The sequence below is a fragment of the Seriola dumerili genome, unplaced genomic scaffold, assembly GCF_002260705.1.
Source record: "Seriola dumerili isolate Sdu_G_001 unplaced genomic scaffold, Sdu_1.0 BDQW01000800.1, whole genome shotgun sequence".
Taxonomy (NCBI): Eukaryota; Metazoa; Chordata; class Actinopteri; order Carangiformes; family Carangidae; genus Seriola; species Seriola dumerili.
This window is the reverse complement of record NW_019175055.1, coordinates 270067-289219: the sequence shown is the minus strand read 5'-3', so window position 1 is coordinate 289219 and position 19153 is coordinate 270067. Positions and strand designations below refer to the sequence as shown.

The window sequence follows — 19153 nt, the reverse complement described above, 5'->3', positions numbered from 1 at the left end:
GAAGCAGATATTCATGCACCTGTCCTGACAGCTGGTATGTGATTAACTGTGATCCACCATGTCTGAACTAAAGTGTTTGTCTTTTACTTTCATTCAAAGGTATCCACACTGAAAACTGAATGACTGGTGCCAACAGACGGGGACCTCATTTATGGACAAAGGAGACTGCATGGACATCCTTAGTTTTCAAATGAGCTGTGATGATGATGATGATGATGATGATGATAATGATAATGCTAGAAAACCACTTCCTGTTCAGCTTCCTCTGATGAGAGGACAGACCAGCTGTTCAAAATAGAAAGTCTTGTGATTAATTACAAATTCAGGAAAAACTTCGGTGTATTGTGTAATTTCTATACCGTGCTGCTACTGTTAAAATTCATACCAGACACGCTCCATAAAAACCATCAACAAAGCAAAGCTTCATAAAAAACTTTATTTCACATTAAAACTGCATTAATTTCAACAATTTACACCACTGGAGAGATGTACAAAATAAAGTAATACATGGATGAATTAAATAATGTGTGCTATTTACAATCAACTGTAACTGACAAATTAAAAATAAAATACAGTTGTGAATGAAGGAACAGGTGAACTTCACCATCACAAGACAAGTTTACATAATAAAGAGAGGTGGATAAATCTTATTTAGTAACAAGTATAAATTATAGTAGACATTTAAAATTAATACTTCATAGCTAAGTAAGGATAGTGCAACAGTCTATTGACAGGACTGTAAGCTATTGCAGCTGTCCATGAGTGATGGAGGTAAGGTGCAAAAAGTCCAGGAGCCGTTACTCATCATCAGTCTTAGTGTGTGACACAGTTTACCTGTAGCAGACTCACGGTTTGAGGGAGAAACTGTTCTGAAGTCTGTTCATGTTCTGCAGAACCAATTTAAAACACAAGAGTAGAATACGTTTTACACTATGGTTTTACAGTTTAACGTTAGCACACATGCTAACTTCAACTACTATAACATCAGTTAAGTTACTCCTCACATATATGATATTTGCCAAATGGATGTTGGATGTATGCAATTAGCCTATAAGACTAATTTAACAGTTAGTTTACCTCGATTTGTGAAAACTAACCGTGTTAGCAGCATCTTCGCACGTCTCAGTCAGGAGCCTGTTGCCGTCAGTTTGCCGATGCGGGTGGGCGTACTTGGTGTCCTCGAGGACACGGGTCAGATCCACCCCTCACTCCTCCCCAGCTCCACCTTTTCATCCAAATATGGTTTCTTCTGGCTCCAAAAAACCAAGATGGCGACGTCCATTAAGCCAAACTTGACGCTTCAAAACGGCAGCTCACAAACCAATGGGTGACGTAAGGTCAGTTTGCGACTTGGAAGTACCCCCCACCAACCCCACACAAACTTCGGTTTCACTTTTGCAGCCATGTCATTTTGTTTTGTGGTAATGAAGCTAAACGTAAACACGACGCGCCGCCCGGGTTGCAGCCTGTTTGGGATGAAATAGCCGCACCGCCTCTGTCCGAGCGCCGAGGTAAAGCTGCTTTAGCGAAGGGAAGTGAGCGTTTCTAACCTGTTAGCGCAGCTAGCTACGAGCTACCGTTAGCCAAACACGAAGCCAGTCTGTGGTGCGTAACGTTTGTGAGCTCATGTAGCTCAGATTTCTCACTAAAAGGATTGCTGGCTGTTTAGCTGTTATTTAACTGATTATTTTGCCGATAATTGATAATACGTTTGTAAGAAAAAGGAACAAGCTAACAAGAAGGCACGCTTCTCGTTTCCATTTCAAACTTGATTAGCAGCTGACTGCACTTCTCTGTCAGGCAACAGTAGCTCCGTACCTTTCAGTTTAAATACAATAAACTGCTGAATGTTTTAACCTCTTATTTTGGTTCTTGTAATTTTGTATTTTCCAAGCTCATGACCTAAACCTCTGTCTCCACTGAAGCAGGAGAGGAGCTTGGTGAAAGAGGAGGATGGATGGAGTCAGCTGGAGCACCACAAGGGCCCCGGAGTCGTTCAGCCGCTCCAGGACGACAGCTGACACCCTGTCCAGGCTTGCCAGCTTCATCGCACGGGCTGACACCAAACAGCAAACACGGAACCAGAGGCCGAGACCTTCCCACCTGCCCACAAATGTTTGTCCAGAATGTGGTAAGGGCTTCCCTTATGCAGCAGATCTGTTGCATCACCAGGAACTAAAACACACATTACCCAAACCTCACCGGTGTCCCTCTTGTGGGCAGGAGTTCTCCCTGAAGTCGTCCCTACAGCTACATCAGTGCGATCGTGATTCCTCCCAGTGTGAACTTTGTCATGGAGACTCACGGCTCAGCTCTCCCTGCCCTGCATGTACAACTCACACCTTAGACCCTAGCAGGCCGCAGGACAAGTCACTTCACCGCCAGCCTCACCTCCTGGACAGTAGCCCTTATGCTTGTGCCCCGTGCGGGAGAGGCTTTAGCCAGAAGCAGGCTCTGCTGCACCATCAGCAGGCTGGTTGTAGTGAACCACCATCCCCATCAGATATAGCTGATGCCAGCAGCCTTCCAGATGATTCTCCTCCAGTTTCTGAGGGAGACTCAACCCGCTCTGATTGTTCAGACACCCCAGGGCCCAGCAGCAGAGCTGTCAGCGTGTGCCAATTCTGTCCAAGGACCTTCCGCACTGAGGCTGGACTGCAACGCCATGAACAGACTAACCACACCGAGGAGCGGCTGATGGATCCACAGAGACAAAAGACCAAAGGAGAATGTACTGGTGGAGAAACAAGGAAAGGAGAGAATACCAGTGTGAATGGAGATCCAAATATAAGGCCAAAATCCAAGAAGAAGTTTCTGAGCTGTCGCTCTTGCGACATGGTTTTCAGAAGCACCTCTAAGCTCTATGTGCACAGAAAAGAGAAGCACAGCAGAGAGAAAAACATTAGGAGAGAACCAAGACCAGTCATGAGCAAGCGCAGAAGAAGAGACTCATATCCATGTCAGTTCTGTGGCAAAGTTTTCTTCCATCATTTGTCCCTAAGGGCACATTACAGACAGCACACAGCCTCAAGCTTCACCACAATCAAAAACAAAAGTCAGTCTGTAGGATGTACCACCAAAGACTACAACTTATCAGAAAATAGACCAAATAAATCAAAAACCAGCCTAGCAGATAATAAGACTGTTAGGGCTGGTCCAGGGAGGCCCAGGAAAGTGGCCAGATTAGAGACCAAGGTCAGTGATCCTGGGAGATGCAAGGAAGTGCCTGAAGTACAGGAGGAGGAGGAGGAGAGAGAGTTCCCATGCCCCTCCTGTGCAGAGGTTTTCTCTCTGCAGTCGCAGCTGAGGGAACACATGGAGCTTCACCAGTCCTCCATCAAGAGGAGGCAGTGCAGTGTGTGCACACACGAGATGGACACCTGTAAATGGCCCAGCTCAAAGAGGCAGAGGCTGTACCACTGTGTGCCCTGTCAGCAGGGCTTCTCAGCACTGGACTCTTTCCTAGAACACTGTCAGGAACACCTGCGAGTCAGGGTGGAGGAGGACAGCATCACAGAGGGCTACACACAGCAGGCCAGCAAAGCCTGAGGTTCACTTTGAATGTCATCAGCAATTGCCTTTTTTTGTTTGCCTTGAAGGGTTAGAGAGCGGACCGTTTTGAAGTATCTCAAGTTCTTGTTGATTAACTAGTTAATTCACTCAGCATTTAGAACATCTTGTTGTTATATCTACGCTGTTTGTTTAATTGGTTTAATGATTTCATTTATCCGCATCAACATCAAGGGTTAAAGGAAAATAGTTTTTAAAGGACCATACCAGAGTTTTTGCATGTTTTATTTAGCCTTTTCACTATAAATCACATACTTTACTGCCAACCATTAACTTAAGCAAATTATAGCTCCTTTCAGATTTTCAAATGTCTGCTATATTCTAGATCAGTGTTTCTCAAAGTGGGGTCCGGGGACTTCCAGAGGTCCATGAAAAGGTACCCGGGGTCCCCAGCAAGAAGGGAATAATTTATTTTCACTATAATTCCATTCATAAGTAACACAATGACAGAATGTATGCCTATTTTCTCTCTAATTAGACCTCTAAAAATTTCATCAGATGGAGGACCCTGAGACAAAATCTTATCAAACTGGGGTCCCTGCCCTAATTTGTGTCAGTTTAGGGGTCCTTCACATCAAAAAGTTTGAGAAACCACTGTTCTCGAAACTCACTCAATTTGTTTTCCATACAGTATATAAATAATTTTTGTGTGAGATCCATTAGAGACCATTTAGGGAGTTAATGTGTAATGTTATCACTGAATTGTAATGTATTTGAAAACTGATCATTTTAGTGTGTTAAAGTGCTGCTTATGGGACAGTCCACCAAGAAGCTAATGTAGACATTGCAAAAAGGATTGTGTGTGTGTTGTTTGGCAGCCTACTCTAAGACAAAGTAGAGCATCCCACAAGCACTTGTGTGCACCTCTGATGAACAGTTTTCAAATTAATTAATCAGTCTCAGCTTTATTACAGCAAGAAAATAACACAACTTTGACTAATCATAATGTTTACTGGGATGGATTACCTCGGTCTAGGCAGTTTTTCAGTCTTTAGTGAAATACACTGAAAAGAAAACATGCAAAAACTCCAGTATGCTGCTTTAATTGAGTCTTGCATATCCCTTCATATTTTTGTGTTACTGACAAGCTGATATGTATTACAGATCAGGACCTTGTTTCCTTACAGTGGGACTAAGAACATCTGGAAAACAATGCCATCTGCATTAGCATGGTACGTTCCAGCCAAAGCACTGCCAGATATCCTTTTTGCTAGAGTTTATTTTTACGACACACAACTGGAGTGCTTCGGCTAAGGAAGCTCTTGTGTCTTCTGCTGTATTTTACTTATTTGTCTTACAGTTTTGGCAATAATAAGTCGCAGTTTGGTGGGAACTCTGGTGTGTCACTGGCTGGATTGTCACTGTTGTCTGCTGGACCTGAGTATTTGCATTTGCACTGTATTTGTAGCACTGGTTACAATACTGGATGGAGGTTCAGTTCTTTGGTCAAGACTGCTAAGTATTTGCTAAGTATTTGCTAAGTGCTTCACCAAGGTTGGACAGATGGACTGAGCCTTTTTATATGCTGTTTGAGATTCCAACATGTGGTAGTTATTGAACAACGTGGTTGTTATGGATGATTATACCCAATACAATGCCTTTCATCATGGCCTGTCTTTTTAGCTGGCTTGAACTCGGGTGGTATTACCTAGCTATGCAAATAGATAGACTGATGGCAGCCACAGCCCTTTGGTGTGTCTGTGATGTGTGATAAGTGCTTTGATCAATGAACAAGGATCAATGTGAGTTTTGTTTTGTTTGTTCTTTCTAAATGATTTTCAGCTACTGTTTAAAAGTGCAACTGTGAAAATATAGAACATGAGTTAATAGGTTTTGAATCTTCTACTTTTTCAAGGTCTTTTGTAAATGAGTCTATGGCTCTTTATAGATAACATTATTAAAACTTCACAGTTTTCAAGGGATGTTTTGTTTGTTTTCTTCCTACTGATTTTGTGAAGTTTTCCATGCTGATAAACTGGGTTGTCAGTAAGTTCCTGTGTACATTATATGAAAGTCTAATTGCACTCTTAAAATTGGGTTGATTGCAGAATGACAATGATGACTGATTGTGGTACTTGAAGTAGTAATACAACATGAAACCTTTTATGTAAAGATATTCCCTCCATATTTAAAAAAATAAATACATTTAGCTGTTTGTGGGTGTGATGCAAATTTCAGTTTCAGAAGCTGTGAGCAGGTCTCATCAGCACTTGTTTTGGATTAAAGAGGAAGTCTTGTCATCTCCCTGGCTGCCTAAAATATCTACAAAAAAAAGGTCATACATCTCCACTTTATAGAAAATGTCTGGTCAGTTAATTATGGAAATCAAAAATGAAGGTGAAACATAATTTATTACTGTATCCATGTTTATCGTTATTAAGCTTTTTCTTCCTTCCATTTCCACCTTTTATGCTCAGATACCTGAAATATGTCAACAAGAAATTAGTTATATTTTTGCACAAACACAAAAAATCCTAACCGGCCCTACCTCCTCCTGACCTCATGGCGGCGCTGTGGAGGATTAACAACATACGTCCGGGAGGAAGTCCGCTGGTGAGCTTCCTGTTCCTCGGTGCACGCTTTCCTTCCGCGGGTTTGTGAAACGAAAATCATACGAGTAACTGTCGGTTTATAGTAAATAAAGAGAAAATGAGTAAAGCGCATCCCCCCGAGCTCAAGAAGTAAGTTGTTTATTTACATATGTACTCTTTGCTCTGAACATGCTTTGTATCGTAAATGAAAGCCCCACAGCGGCCGGGTGCATTGTTTGCAATGGAACCAAGCTAACATTAGCTAGCTAACAAGCTAGCCTCCGACACTATTATGTATCATATTAGTGCCTTCGACGAAAGTTAATGTTATTTTTCTTTTTCAGGTTCATGGACAAGAAGCTTTCATGTGAGTATGGCTGGAAGCTGATACACAAACCAATTACTTTAAGGGAAACCGGAGCCCGTTCTATGAAGTTAAAAGGGTTTCACATGGGTTGTTGGTCGAAAACTTTTGTTTCATCGTCTCTGTTGCTTTGTTTAACTGGTTCTTAAGCTGCCTCTTAACATTACACATGGGAAATTAGAGCTGCAACTAACAGTTATGTTCATTATTGAATAATCGTTTTGTCTCTGAAGTGTCAAAAAATAGTGAAGATTCCCTGTTGTAATCCACCACAGACCAAGGAGCTGTTTATTATACGTGTCTTGTTTTGTACACACGAGTCCAAAACTCAGAGATTCAGTTTACAATCATAAATGTCAAAGAAAAGCATCAAATCCTCACATTTTAGAATATGGAACCAGGTAGTGCTTTACACTTTTATTTGAAAAAGTACTAAAATAAATAGTTGGTTATCAAATCATTTGATGATTAATTGACCAATTGTTGCATCTCTAATAGAAATCGTGATTGTTCAGCAATTTCAGTGTCAAGGATCCTACATCCTTAGGTTCACCACAAAGTCCAATACCCTTGTTTTTTATTAATCCCTCTGCCACACATCTGTGTAATATCACAATTTGTGACAGTTGCTTGATCCCTCAGACCAGATGAGTTAGGCAAACAAGAATATGAACACAGTGGTCCTAAATAAGCATCTGATGACACTTTTGTTTCATGGTGCAATACACGCCAACTGTTACTGGCTAACTGACTCCTACTGCATTTCCTCCTCTCACAGTTGGCTTGTATTGCAGTATGATTACAAAGATGGAAAAAGAAATTGGAGTTATACTTTATAAAAAATAAGACACAATCACAGTTAGATTCATCCCAGATATTTTTTACTAACTTAACTAAAAACAACACAAGTAAATTCTTTGAAAGCAAAGTGGACCTTTGAACTGAAACAGTGACTAAGCTTAACAGGGATTTGATTCCTTTTTCTGTTTTCCAGTGAAGTTGAATGGAGGCAGACACGTGCAGGGCATCCTGCGAGGGTTCGACCCATTTATGAATCTGGTGGTGGACGACTGTCTGGAGATGGGCCCAGGAGGACAACAGAATACCATTGGCATGGTGGTCAGTATCTGTCGTGGTGCCAGTGACACTGCATTTTGCAGATCGCTGTGTCAGAACTCACTGATCCACTAAACTCCAGTGCTAATCCATCTGTCATCTCTTCTCTCTTTCTCATGAGCAAAATATCAGTGTATAAAACAGTCAAATAGCAGCTTCTGATCGTCACTGGTCAGAATGACAAACATCACCGGTGGCAAATCATAGCTGGGGCTAATAAATGTTTATTCAGTAAGTAACTTGAGAATAGGCCAAAATGAAACCTAGTTGCTTTTAGATTTGGATTTTCTCTGCAAGCCAGTGTCTGCTCGTCAAAAAAGCCCCATGGTATAACATTACTGCACAATTGCTTTTTCACAGCAGACATTTAACATCAATGTTGGCTCTTATTACATATTCAAGATTTTAAAGATTGGACAGTTCTGTTATTACTAACTTGAAATTTCATCAGTTTTACTCAGAAACCTTTAGGAAGTTTGTGTAAATGTATTAACTCTGTGGTCTCGTACCTCACAGGTCATCAGGGGAAACAGCATTATCATGTTGGAAGCTTTGGAGAGAGTATGAGAGAGGAGGAGGCTACAGACGGAGAGGAGAATGATCCACACCTTTTTTACATTCTTTATCCCTTTTAGTTGTTTGTCTGTTTTGAAAGAGGCAATGTCAATTTGTGTCAGAATTGTAAGATGTCCGATTTCTATTTACAGGGATGTTTGTTTCTTTTCATTTTGAAATTGTGTGATCTTGTGAATAAATCATTTTTTCCTTGTATTTTGTGTTTGTGCATTCAGTTTATGACAATATGTATTTCCACCACACTACAGGTTATTGCCTGAACGTGTTGATAGATGTCTACAGACTTTAAAGGTCTGGGTCGTCTCCAGAACAGCACAGGTGCAGCTGACAGGAAGTACATTAACTTGTGATGTCTTATGTATGATGTTTATATAAAATGCTGTCATCTAAATATATTATTCTTCATACATATCTTAGTTTTAATGCCTGGATGATTTAGAGGGACAACATGAAAATTAGCAAAGAGTAAAACTGAAAACAATGGGGCTGTTATTGGAACTTGTATTGCCCGTAAGACACACAATGATTTAGCTATTTATTAGTCCAGGAATTCTTAAGAGAACACCATCAGAACCAGATTTATTGCCAAGTGTGTTTTCACATACATAGGATTTGTCTTTTACACTTTTCTGGTGTTTTACTTTAAGTGTTGATCCATAAGATATATTGGTGGTTTTAAGAACTCCCTCTGTGTAGTTTTACATCTCATCTTTTGGGATTTTCTCTGGAGCACACGTAACAGCAGGTTGTAGAGCCAATCAGAAGAGAGGTTCTGAACCTGACATGGCTGAGAGCAGTTACTGCTTTTTTGGGACATCATAAAGTTACAGAAGTTCTGACAGCTCATTTTAAGGCTCAGTTTCTGAATCCAAGCTGGGTAATTTCTCTGTGGACTAAGCACTTTGATACTTTCACAGTATTAATATAGAACCTAGACCTGCTTTATAATTTAAAAAAAGACATTGAAATCTCACTTAATACAATATGGAACCTTTAAATAGAAATATAATCTTTTTTTCAATAAAATATTTACAATAAAATTGTGAATAAATATTGAAAAAATATTAAGAATACAAATATACAAAACTAATACAAATATTAAAAACTGGACGTCATAACGTTCATGAAGGACGATTAATTATAGGACTGTTGTATTGAACTACATTAGTTTTAAAAGGGTGTTCCTAATAAACTGCCGACTGAGTGTGCATTTCAGTCTAGAGTAGTGGACATCCTCACTTTATTAAGACTGAAGTGCTGAAGCAGGATCAGTAGAGGGCGCTGTCTCAACGACGCACTTCCTCCTCAGGTGGACTTTTATTTTGAAAGGCGATTGTCGTCATAGCAGACACGTTTCTCTACGTCGCGTGTCGTAGCCGTTTGACGGTATGTGGAAAGTAGCAATGTCGGAGGAGGTTGGGAAGGCGCTACAGTCTGTAGTGGATCGGGTGAAACAGGCGGCGGCACGGCGGCCCAAGGTAACGACAGGCCCGGGGAGGCTCCGTTAGCAGCACCGCTGCCGTCTGCTCCACAGTCGGGGTCCAAAAAAAGTGGTGCTGCGGCAGCACGACTCGTTATGTAAAGCTGCCAAACACCTCAACCTTTGGATGGGAGACAGTCGGGCTAGTGGGAGCACTTTCATAACACCATGCATGGTCTGTTAGTGGCAACACAATATGCGTGGGAGCGGAAGGATAAATCTTTCATACCGTATCCGCATGCACGCTGATGTGCCTGTGAGCTACTTTTAGCACGATTTCATGATTGGCGTTTGGCATGTTTGTAGGCTTAATTTACACGACCACGCTTTTGAGCAGCCTCTCCTCACAACACTCTGTGTGTAGGATGTCCACCAGTGAAGATGTCAGCGTGAAGCGTCCCTTTATAGAAATAGCACCAATGTTGATATCTAGGTCAGAGCATGCACAGCATCTTCCTAGCATCATTCAGATTTCCCTCACTGGCTTGTTGTTAAGTCATGAGTAGAGATCACTGTATGATATGAACATTACAGCAGCTCAGTTTCATAATTTTTTTTTGCAGGATCCTAACAAGGCTGACTCACTGTTCTGCAAGAGCCAAAGGGCCTCCGCTAACTCACTGATCTCCTCCACTGATACATTTCACTGATACAGATGAGAAATGAGCCTGTTCTGTCCTTCCTCAGACACTGCCAGCTGTGCCGCCCCGCCTCGTAGCTGTCAGCAAGACAAAACCACCAGAGATGGTTGTGGAGGCCTACAGACAAGGGCAGCGCAACTTTGGAGAAAATTACGTGAGCATGAAACACTTAAACTACATAAACACAAAATTCTGAGAGGAGTAAAGGTGAGAAATAATGAACCTCGTCCTTTATCTCCCACCAGGTTAATGAACTTGTGGACAAAGCTTCAGATCCTCTGGTGGGTTTCTATATTTTGTAAGTGATTTTTTTCCAATCTGCTCTCTTCTATATTTTTACAGTGTCTCTTTTTCCCTCGTCCAGATTTTAGAATCATGTCCCGAAATCAAGTGGCACTTCATCGGCCACCTACAGAAGAATAATGTCAACAAACTTCTGGGTGAGTGCCTGTCAGCTCTGAGGCCGAAGCTTCGTGTTAAAAAGCCTCACACTGAGTCCTGTCTCTCTGCTCCCAGGCGTGCCAAACCTGTTCCTCGTTGAGACGGTTGACTCGGCGAAACTGGCCGACAAGGTCAACAGCTCATGGCAGCGGCTCAGGGGAGCCAGCATGCAGAGGTTAAAGGTCATGGTGCAGATCAACACCAGCGGAGAACAGAGTAAGTGTTGATATCCATTTTTTTTTGTTCTCATTCTGTAGGCTGATCACAAACACACATACCGCACGCACAGCGTCAGCTGATCACAAACAGTATGTCTCATGTTTGTTGTAGGTAAACATGGCCTGCCCCCGGAGGAGACGGTGAACACAGTGAAACACATCGTGTCCCAGTGTTCTGCCCTTCACTTCTCAGGACTCATGACCATCGGGCGCTATGGCTACAACCTCACCCTGGGTCCCAACCCGGACTTTCAAGTACAAAAGACTAATATGAAAACACCCACATGTACTAACCCTACCTTAATACACACATCTCTTCTTCCAGACCTGACCTCAGCTCACACTAGATTATTCTTACACATGACAGTCAAAACAGCTGAAACTAGTGATGGGCAGATGAAGCCTGACAAGGTTTTGTTTCTTCTTTGCGCCAAAAAAAGACTTGAAGCTTCAGGGCTTTGAATGCAGCAAGCACATGGGGCCCTTATGGGGCCAAACTGCAGCAGCTCGCTGATTTAAATAGCTTTAGTTTCATATCTGTGTGTTATTATTAAATCTGTCATCTCTTTTGTTCAGAAGTGCTGCACTAAATGTAGATGTTACTGTGTCAATTCAAATACAATAATGTAATTTTATTTAAAAACATGACTGTTAGCTGATATATAATTTTTTAAATATCTACATCAGTATCGATCAGGTTATAACCTGAACATCGTGTCCCTCCTGTAGATGCTGCTGAGTCGGAGGCAGGAGGTGTGTGACAGTCTGAAGCTGCCTCTGGAGGAGGTGGAGCTCAGCATGGGTATGTCCACAGACTTTGAACATGCGGTGAGTATCACTTCTTATCATTTATAAACTACGCTCAAACACTGACGCAAATATCAGCCGGCATAATTGGAATCTTATAATCAACTGAAGAGTTGTTTGTGAACTGTAACCAGTATTTAACACTATGTCAGATGAATAAAATATAGTTAGAATTTTTCATCTTGAATTTTCTGAATTTCAACAATCCAACTTTCTACCTTAACTAAAATTTAACTCAAACTTCTATCGTATCAAACCAATTCAATCGGTTTGATACAGTTTTGGTTCAAAACCGTTTGTGGCTCCAGACAGAGCTGTGTCAACTCTGCTACGATCTGCTGCAACCATTCTGTAAATTTTGCTGTAGATGAATTGGTATTTAAATTTCAACCAAATATTCAGTAGTCATTAAATTTCACAATTCACGACAAGGTCTTCAGTTGCGTAAGCTACAGTTTGCTTACACATTCATTGTCCCATTTGTCGAAGATCGAGGTTGGCGCCACCAACGTGCGAGTGGGCAGCATCATATTCGGCAACAGGGAGTATCCTAACAGCGCGGCAAACACTCCAAATCCCAGTCCAGCTCCCAGTCCAGCTCCCAGCCCAGAGAAAACATCCAAGGTGGTGTCTGAAGAGGCTGCCAAGAAGATGACACATCTCACTGTGTCCGAACACTAAGAAGAAGCTTCTCCTCCTCTGAAATACCTTTAAGAAAATTTAATGAACAGATCAGTGAAGCAGATCATTTCCACAGAGCCACGTGGCATTAGGATTGCAAAAATTCTTGCATAATTTTAAAGTGTATTTGCCTAATTCTCTTCACTTTTTGGTGTGCCCTTCTTGCTCTTTTAAGCACTAAAAAGTGGCGTTCGCTACAGAAATAGTTCAACCGTTTTTTAAAAAGTAATGTGTTACTAACCTGTAGTGCTCCGACTTCCTCTTTGTGGAAATCTCTCCTACAAGATTACTGGATACACCACAAATGTACAACCACATGAAAACATGACGACAAATGGAAAATGATTTCTCTCGAGTTATGAGGTAGTGAAGATTTGTTGTGCTGATGTGATATTTTCTACCTTTCCAACCCAACGTGCTGAAATGTGCTTGACTGTGTACAGTGTCCCGGAGGTCAGGAACTCCAGACTACAATGTACCGTTTTTGTTGTACAGATGAAACAAAGACTTGATTTAATAAATCATTTATCCCTTTATAATGACACATAGTATTGTGCGTTTGATATTGTTTCGTACGGTGTGCCAGACGTGTCAAAACTTTATTATTGATATTAACAAATTAACAAAAGAGTAAACCTGGAGAAAATGTTTTGTTTCTGTGTACTAGTGTTGTGTCTGTGCCATGGTACATTATTGGAGATGAAAGAGTCGACCTATGCAAAGTGGTGATCTTGTTTCAGCGTATGTTTTCAACTAGATTTTTTACACTGCAGCTATGATGGTGTCGCAGTGTTTCTTCAAAGATGTCACAAGGTCAGTATGTTTTTGTCTCCATGAAAAGTGCGATCAATGTCAGTGATATAAAAGAAAAAAAAGCTCAATCAACTTGTGGTTAGACGTGGTTGCTGTCTGAACGAGGCGTCTGAGCGTTGTTCAGTTTGGAATCTGGCTCTGAGCAAAGCCGAAGCAATAAATTTTACTGTGGAAAATATCTGCAATTTACTGTGTATTTCTTCTAGTTAAAGGTCCCATATTGTTTAAAGTGAGATTTCCATGTCTTTTGATTATAAAGCAGGTCTAGATTCTATATTAATACTGTGTGAGAGTGTCAAAGCGCTCGGTACACAGAGAAATGCACACAGCCTGAATTCAGAAACTTAGCCTTAAACCAAGCCATCAGGACTTCTGTAACTTTGTGATGTCACAACAAAGCAGAATCTGCTTTCATCCATGCTCGAATCCTGCCCACCTGGACCCACCATCCAACATTTAAGAATTTAGTTTCTCTGAGTGTTGACCTGCAATCTGCTACATTTTTATTTGATCAATCAGAAAACAGAGCTAGGGCCAGAGCTCTGAGCCAATCGGAAGAAAGGCCAGATCCTCTCTTCTGATTGGCTCATCCACCTGTTGTTACTAGAGCTCCAGAGAGAAGTCTGAGGGAGGAGATGTAAAACTACATTGAGATGGTTTTTGTTCTAAAAACCACAAATATATGTTCTTATGGATCAAAATAATATGGAGTAAAAATGGATTCAAATAAAACACTGCAAAAGTGTAAAATATGGGACCTTTACAGCAAAGATAATATGATCAGACAGATGTTTGGCCAAAGTTTCTTTATTAAGCTCATGGAGGTGACATCTGGACCACAGTAAAAACTGGAATACTTTAATAAGTGTTACTTTAACCATTTTAAAAAGAATTTAGTTCCCAAACATATTGCATCTCAAGAATTGGACCTAAGTCTAAACTTTGAATGTAAAAAAATTACTTTGTTCCTCTCCAATGATATGAAGTTCTTCCTCTAAATTAACAGGACTTGTAAAAGTATTAAAACGCTGAAAATTACAGTAAATGTTGCTAAAGCTCAGCAATAAAACACAGGTTACGACAGCTCAATAAATAAGTTCTGGTGAAACAAAAAAATTTGGTGACACAAATAAAACAAATGTAAAGACTCATTCAATCCATGTAAAAGGCATTAGAAAATGAACAGGACAGTCAATAGGCTTTACCTGTTATTTACAACATACAGTAGACTCCTGTTATTCATAGATGAGTATCACAAACTGTATCTACAGACCAAGCTCGGGTAAAATATACAGGACACTGGACTCAAGCTAGAAACTATATACAGTCGGTAGAAGGATGGATGTAACAGTTCAGTTTGACCCCGTTTCACATTTCTAAGCACAAAATAAATGGTTTATAACGAACTAATGTAGTTGTAATCAGATATTAAGACATTTAAAGTGGTTATCAATGTATTTGTGCTGTGAAACATCAGGAACTGGTGCATAAACAGATAATAATGAATGATTGAATTGAATTAATTAATTCATGTATGTGTGGTTTATTTACAGATACTCCTTTACCCTCCATCACAACTGAACAAACCCTATTATCTGATGAAGGCCACAAGATGTGGCTGAAAGCCCCAGGTAATATCTAGTAACTGAACTTTGAGTTAAAGGTCCCATATTGTATAAAGTGAGATTTCAATGTCTTTTTTGCTGATAAATCAGGTCTAGGTTCAGAGGAGAGACTGTGTTTCCATGGTAACTCTAGGTGCTTTATGAAACAGAATTTACTAAAGTAAGCCTGATTTAATTTGGTTTCTTTGCGTGTTCAACTGAACTCTGCTATATTTTTATTCGATCACTCAGAAAACAGTCAATTGGCTCAACGACATCAAGCTGGATTTTGATTCTTAAAACTGCAAAAATATCTTCTTATGGATATCAACACATCAAGTAAAAAACTGTAAAAGTGTAAAATATGGGACCTTTAAAATTAAGATCAACACAATCATAAACAGTTAATACATTTTGTAACACACTGAGGACTTGTTAGTGTGTGTTATTGTGTGTCATTAATATGATCACAGCTATGTTATACTGTTATTAAAGATAATTAACTGTTTATTTACCATTTGCAGAAGCTTCATAGGAGGTTAAAACTGTTCACAAATACATTAATCAACACTTAAAACTTCCTCCATTAAACTTCCATCTATATTTCAGAGTGTTATGAACCATTTATTATTATGTACTACTTATAAATGTTAAACGCAGGGGTTTGAGTATAGTGTTATAAAGCGCACATATGAGGAATCATTGCCTGTATAATATTTGCATAAGTGTGACCACTTGGTGAACATAGAAACAGCTGTAACATTCTCATTGTTATGTTTCTACTGCTGCAGTCATTCACTCCTGTACGATCTTAAAAACACAACCTCAGGTCGCTAATGTTGTCTCTGCTTCTTCTTGCACAGGAAGACAGGAAAATGACATGTCCAGTGAAAACATAATGAACACAACAAGAAAGGAATTAGCAATGGGTAAGCCATTCTGTTGTTGCTAACGGAAAAATAACAATATCTTGAAACAAGAAAAAAAAAACACATTGCTGAGAATCGTGAATTTGCTCGTACCATTTATGGCTGATATTAAGACCACGTGTCTCCTCCTGGGTGTTTCTGTGGGCGTCTCTCTGTTCCTGTCAGTCAAGTCTGTCTGCTTGTGTTTACGTCGTTCCAGATGCACACATAGGTTATTACACCAGCTTCTTGGCCTCAAAGAAGCTTTTGAGGTGCTTCATCTGCCAAATCCCAGTGACGATGAGGATGAGCGTCTGAGCGATGGACCACCAGAGGACGCGCTGGTTGGTGCTCTCGCTCGTCATGCGAAAACGCTCCTCACGATACTGTGAAAGACGACACAGAGTGAAGTCATAGTATAAACAGCAACTGTAACCTACTAAACTTAGCAGTAAACCCGTGATCTCGACATGGTCCACATGTGTTTTTTACTGACCCTCTGGTAGTTTTGCTCCTTCTGGATCTGCTCGACCTGGTCCAGAAGCTGTCGGACTCGTAGCTGCAGCTCAGTGAGTTTGTCCTTAGCTGCAATTTCAGGGTAGTTGTTGGTATGTTCACCGACCTGAATATCCAGGTGCACTCTCTACATCAGGAAACAGATAGTTTGAAATCTACATGCCTGTTTTCTGTGGTCATTTAAACAAATAATAATTGTCAGATAGGGCTCAGAAAAAACTGCCATGAATTAGTTTCATAAAGTTTCATACAGCTTACAAGATGTTTTGTTTGAGATCAGACCTAAACAACAAAGCAGTCACTGCCCTCAGCCATCCCCCAAGCCCCGCCCACCTGCACCCACTATCCAACCTTGCAGGATTTGATTTTTCTCAGTGTCTCTCACTGAAATCTACTATATATTTATTCAGTCAGCCAATCAGAAGATTACTTGGCTCAGAGCCAGAGTAATCACTATTTGTGTGAAACATGTTGGAGGGAAGTAACAGGTCAACCAGTTAAAAATCACAGCAGTGACTATGTTCATACCAGCTTTCCACCTGCAAACAGAGCCATCTTGGTGGAGTTGGAGTGCAGACAGATCTGATGTTCTCCAGGAGTGTGGGAGGTGAAGGTGAACCGGCCGTCTGAACCGTACTGACGAGAGAGGATAATCTGGGAGAATTGTAAGAGAGAAATCTTTAGATTCTGTTTCTATGCATGTGGGTGGGTTTTATGTTACGACCTCCTCTGTCCTTACCTTTGTATCTGGATCCTTGATCTCGACATGCATCCCAAGGCCGGGGGTGGATGGGAGAAAAGAATTGGTCTGCTTGTCCCACAGCTGAGTCCTGTACTTCCCTGTCAAACAGACACACCAACACAGACACACGCAATCAGATCATCCAGGAATCACTCAGTAACATAGTGGCAGAATTATTATTAGTTGAAATATTAAACGTAGCATATGAAGGTATTCAACACAATGTAACTACAGTACCAGAGATATAAAAACACATGTGATAAAGTGATAAAGGATGAAAAGTAAATCAAATACAGTTAAACATACAAAGATGAAAAAAATGACTGGAAAAATACAATGTGAGAATATTAACTGCAGTTTAAGTTTTCAAAATGTGTGCAACCTCAACTTGATGCAAAGTTTATGTAAATGGAAAGTTTCCGCTTTGATAATGTCAGAACTAACTCTTTGGAGACTTTACCAAGCCTTCATGTGTGAAGCTCGTCAGAATCAGCTCAATATTTTTACTTGTTGAATTACAGATGTGTAGGCCAGGTAACAAACTGTAGTACAGAAATGCCAGTGGCAGGTTACATATTACACATTTTGACTGCCAATGACAAAATATGTAATATGTAACTGTAAAATGACCCACTCAGTCTATATCTTGGAGTAACATGTAAACAAGCACACACAGCTGCTTATTTACGCATCCAGCAGACACAGAGCTACATTAGCATTCATTTAAAGTTGTGCTTCTGTCCAGCTGATGAATGTAAGTGTGAGATTGACTCTTCTATTAGCTCTATTTTGGTCTCCACTATTGTTAACCAGCGCAGCCTGTCAGTCCAGTACAGTGGATTTACCAGAGCTTTTGTATTGAAAACTGCCGCTTGCTGCAGCTAATGACAGCAGTGAGAGTAAATCTTAAAATATATAATATAGAAATAAATAAAAACCTTTTCATTGGGAACAGTTTGTGTGATACACCATCAACCCTAAATGCAACACCATCTTTCCATTTAGACACGTTCTCATCCAGTGTTTCAATATATAAACACAGGGTTTATATTTAACTTGGGTGTGAAGGTTAAAGACAAACAGAATGTGGGCGGTGCAGGTTCTTAGGAATGATGGTAAGTTTCTGTTAGAAATTGTTACTCATCACAATATTAGTCTTGTAAAAACAATGTCAGCTTTGGTTTCAGGTGGAAAATACTGGATTTACTGTGAGGTTTGGACCTGGAGCTGAACAGCTGTTGTGAGGAAAGGGTAACTTTTAACATTTAGTTGCACTTTTGATCTCTGTTTCTTAAAACACGATGACATAAATCAACCATTGAATTTTGTGCCTTGGGGCATTAACTACAATTATCATTCTGAATGTAAAACACACACTCAGGTGTTTGTGATGCTGTCGCTCACTGAGAAAATCTATGCTAGTGTTAAGAGGTTCACCAGCAGCTACAGAAACATCCAGTGTTTTCCACTTTGGGGCTTGTAAGCAACCAGTGCAGCATCTTTCCTGCAGCCAGCTGTTAGCGTGCACTGCTAGTTAGCTGCGTCCAGCTAACGACCCCGTAGCATCTTACCAATAACCATGGTCTCGTCCGGAATTTCCTCAATGAAGCATTTTTTCTCCGTCTCTCCTATGTGGAAGTAGAGAGCGTAACTTGGATAAATCCAAGCTAATATGAAAAGAAGTCCAGCAGCGGGGGTAGAGAGCATTGTGCAGCCTCTTTCGCTTTGCGCACATCAGCACAGGAAGCTCTGCTGCTGCAGCCGGCTGACGTCATCCCCCACTGCGGAAGAAGGAAGGGGGATTTCCTGAAGAGGTGGGATTTTTCTCGCCTCAGTTCAGCTTTTCAGGCAGCACTCACTCAGAATATGGACACCCTCCACACTAACAGAGGAGACAGTTTTATTTTATAATTTGAATAAACAACAGGGACCAGTTTATGACAGCATTCATAGTTTTAAAACAAGATCACAATGTAATGCTTCTATCAAAACAATTTTGAGTGTGTATAAAAATGTATGGAGCAGAAAACCAATAAAGCATCCGCAGAAAATAGTAATTTAACTGCATTGTTTTACATATAATCATCATCATGCTTGATGAAGGCAGTGAAATGTAGCCGAACAGCCCGGAAAAAGATATGAAGG

General features: G+C 40.5%; 4 protein-coding genes across 7 annotated transcripts; 3 read left to right on the top strand and 1 right to left on the bottom strand.

Moving 5' to 3' along the window:
* Nucleotides 1–1343: 1343 nt before the first annotated feature.
* LOC111237025 (zinc finger protein 616-like) lies at nt 1344–5725 on the top strand. 4 transcript variants are annotated; one of them, XM_022765972.1, is made up of 2 exons: nt 1344–1511; nt 1929–5725. In XM_022765972.1, the coding sequence occupies exon 2, from the start codon at nt 1954–1956 to the stop codon at nt 3547–3549; it is 1596 nt and encodes a 531-aa protein (XP_022621693.1). In that variant the 5' UTR covers nt 1344–1511; nt 1929–1953; the 3' UTR covers nt 3550–5725. The 4 variants fall into 4 exon arrangements, with proteins under 4 accessions (XP_022621693.1, XP_022621691.1, XP_022621692.1 ...); XM_022765970.1 differs by having other exon boundaries at nt 1926–5725; XM_022765971.1 differs by lacking the exon at nt 1344–1511 and adding an exon at nt 1517–1605 and having other exon boundaries at nt 1895–5725.
* A 391-nt stretch (nt 5726–6116) lies between these two features.
* snrpg (small nuclear ribonucleoprotein polypeptide G) lies at nt 6117–8352 on the top strand. Its single transcript, XM_022765937.1, has 4 exons — nt 6117–6251; nt 6446–6468; nt 7460–7584; nt 8098–8352. Exons 1-4 carry the CDS (start codon nt 6220–6222, stop codon nt 8146–8148), a joined length of 231 nt encoding a protein of 76 aa, XP_022621658.1. The 5' UTR covers nt 6117–6219; the 3' UTR covers nt 8149–8352.
* A 1143-nt stretch (nt 8353–9495) lies between these two features.
* Nucleotides 9496–13416, top strand: plpbp (pyridoxal phosphate binding protein). Its single transcript, XM_022765927.1, has 8 exons — nt 9496–9635; nt 10325–10432; nt 10524–10559; nt 10643–10718; nt 10795–10935; nt 11050–11192; nt 11667–11765; nt 12234–13416. The coding sequence occupies exons 1-8, from the start codon at nt 9546–9548 to the stop codon at nt 12423–12425; spliced, it is 885 nt and encodes a 294-aa protein (XP_022621648.1). The 5' UTR covers nt 9496–9545; the 3' UTR covers nt 12426–13416.
* Nucleotides 13417–14035: 619 nt separating this feature from the next.
* LOC111236984 (transmembrane emp24 domain-containing protein 4-like) lies at nt 14036–18773 on the bottom strand. Its single transcript, XM_022765912.1, has 5 exons — nt 18580–18773; nt 17006–17106; nt 16795–16920; nt 16247–16393; nt 14036–16136 (listed from the first exon to the last, which is right to left on the bottom strand). Exons 1-5 carry the CDS (start codon nt 18713–18715, stop codon nt 15987–15989), a joined length of 660 nt encoding a protein of 219 aa, XP_022621633.1. The 5' UTR covers nt 18716–18773; the 3' UTR covers nt 14036–15986.
* Between the last annotated feature and the right edge of the window lie 380 nt (nt 18774–19153).

Coding starts and splice junctions, on each gene's coding strand:
- LOC111236984 (XM_022765912.1), bottom strand. CDS start 18,715: ATGCTCTCTACCCCCGCTGCTGGACTTCTTTTCATATTAGCTTGGATT. Junction 16,921..17,005: donor TCAAGGATCCAGATACAAAG/GTAAGGACAGAG, acceptor CAATTCTCCCAG/ATTATCCTCTCTCGTCAGTA. Junction 16,394..16,794: donor TGTTTGCAGGTGGAAAGCTG/GTATGAACATAG, acceptor TTCCTGATGTAG/AGAGTGCACCTGGATATTCA.
- LOC111237025 (XM_022765972.1), top strand. CDS start 1,954: ATGGATGGAGTCAGCTGGAGCACCACAAGGGCCCCGGAGTCGTTCAGC.
- plpbp (XM_022765927.1), top strand. CDS start 9,546: ATGTGGAAAGTAGCAATGTCGGAGGAGGTTGGGAAGGCGCTACAGTCT. Junction 9,636..10,324: donor CGGCGGCACGGCGGCCCAAG/GTAACGACAGGC, acceptor GTCCTTCCTCAG/ACACTGCCAGCTGTGCCGCC. Junction 11,193..11,666: donor GTCCCAACCCGGACTTTCAA/GTACAAAAGACT, acceptor TCCCTCCTGTAG/ATGCTGCTGAGTCGGAGGCA.
- snrpg (XM_022765937.1), top strand. CDS start 6,220: ATGAGTAAAGCGCATCCCCCCGAGCTCAAGAA. Junction 6,469..7,459: donor CATGGACAAGAAGCTTTCAT/GTGAGTATGGCT, acceptor TCTGTTTTCCAG/TGAAGTTGAATGGAGGCAGA. Junction 7,585..8,097: donor AGAATACCATTGGCATGGTG/GTCAGTATCTGT, acceptor CGTACCTCACAG/GTCATCAGGGGAAACAGCAT.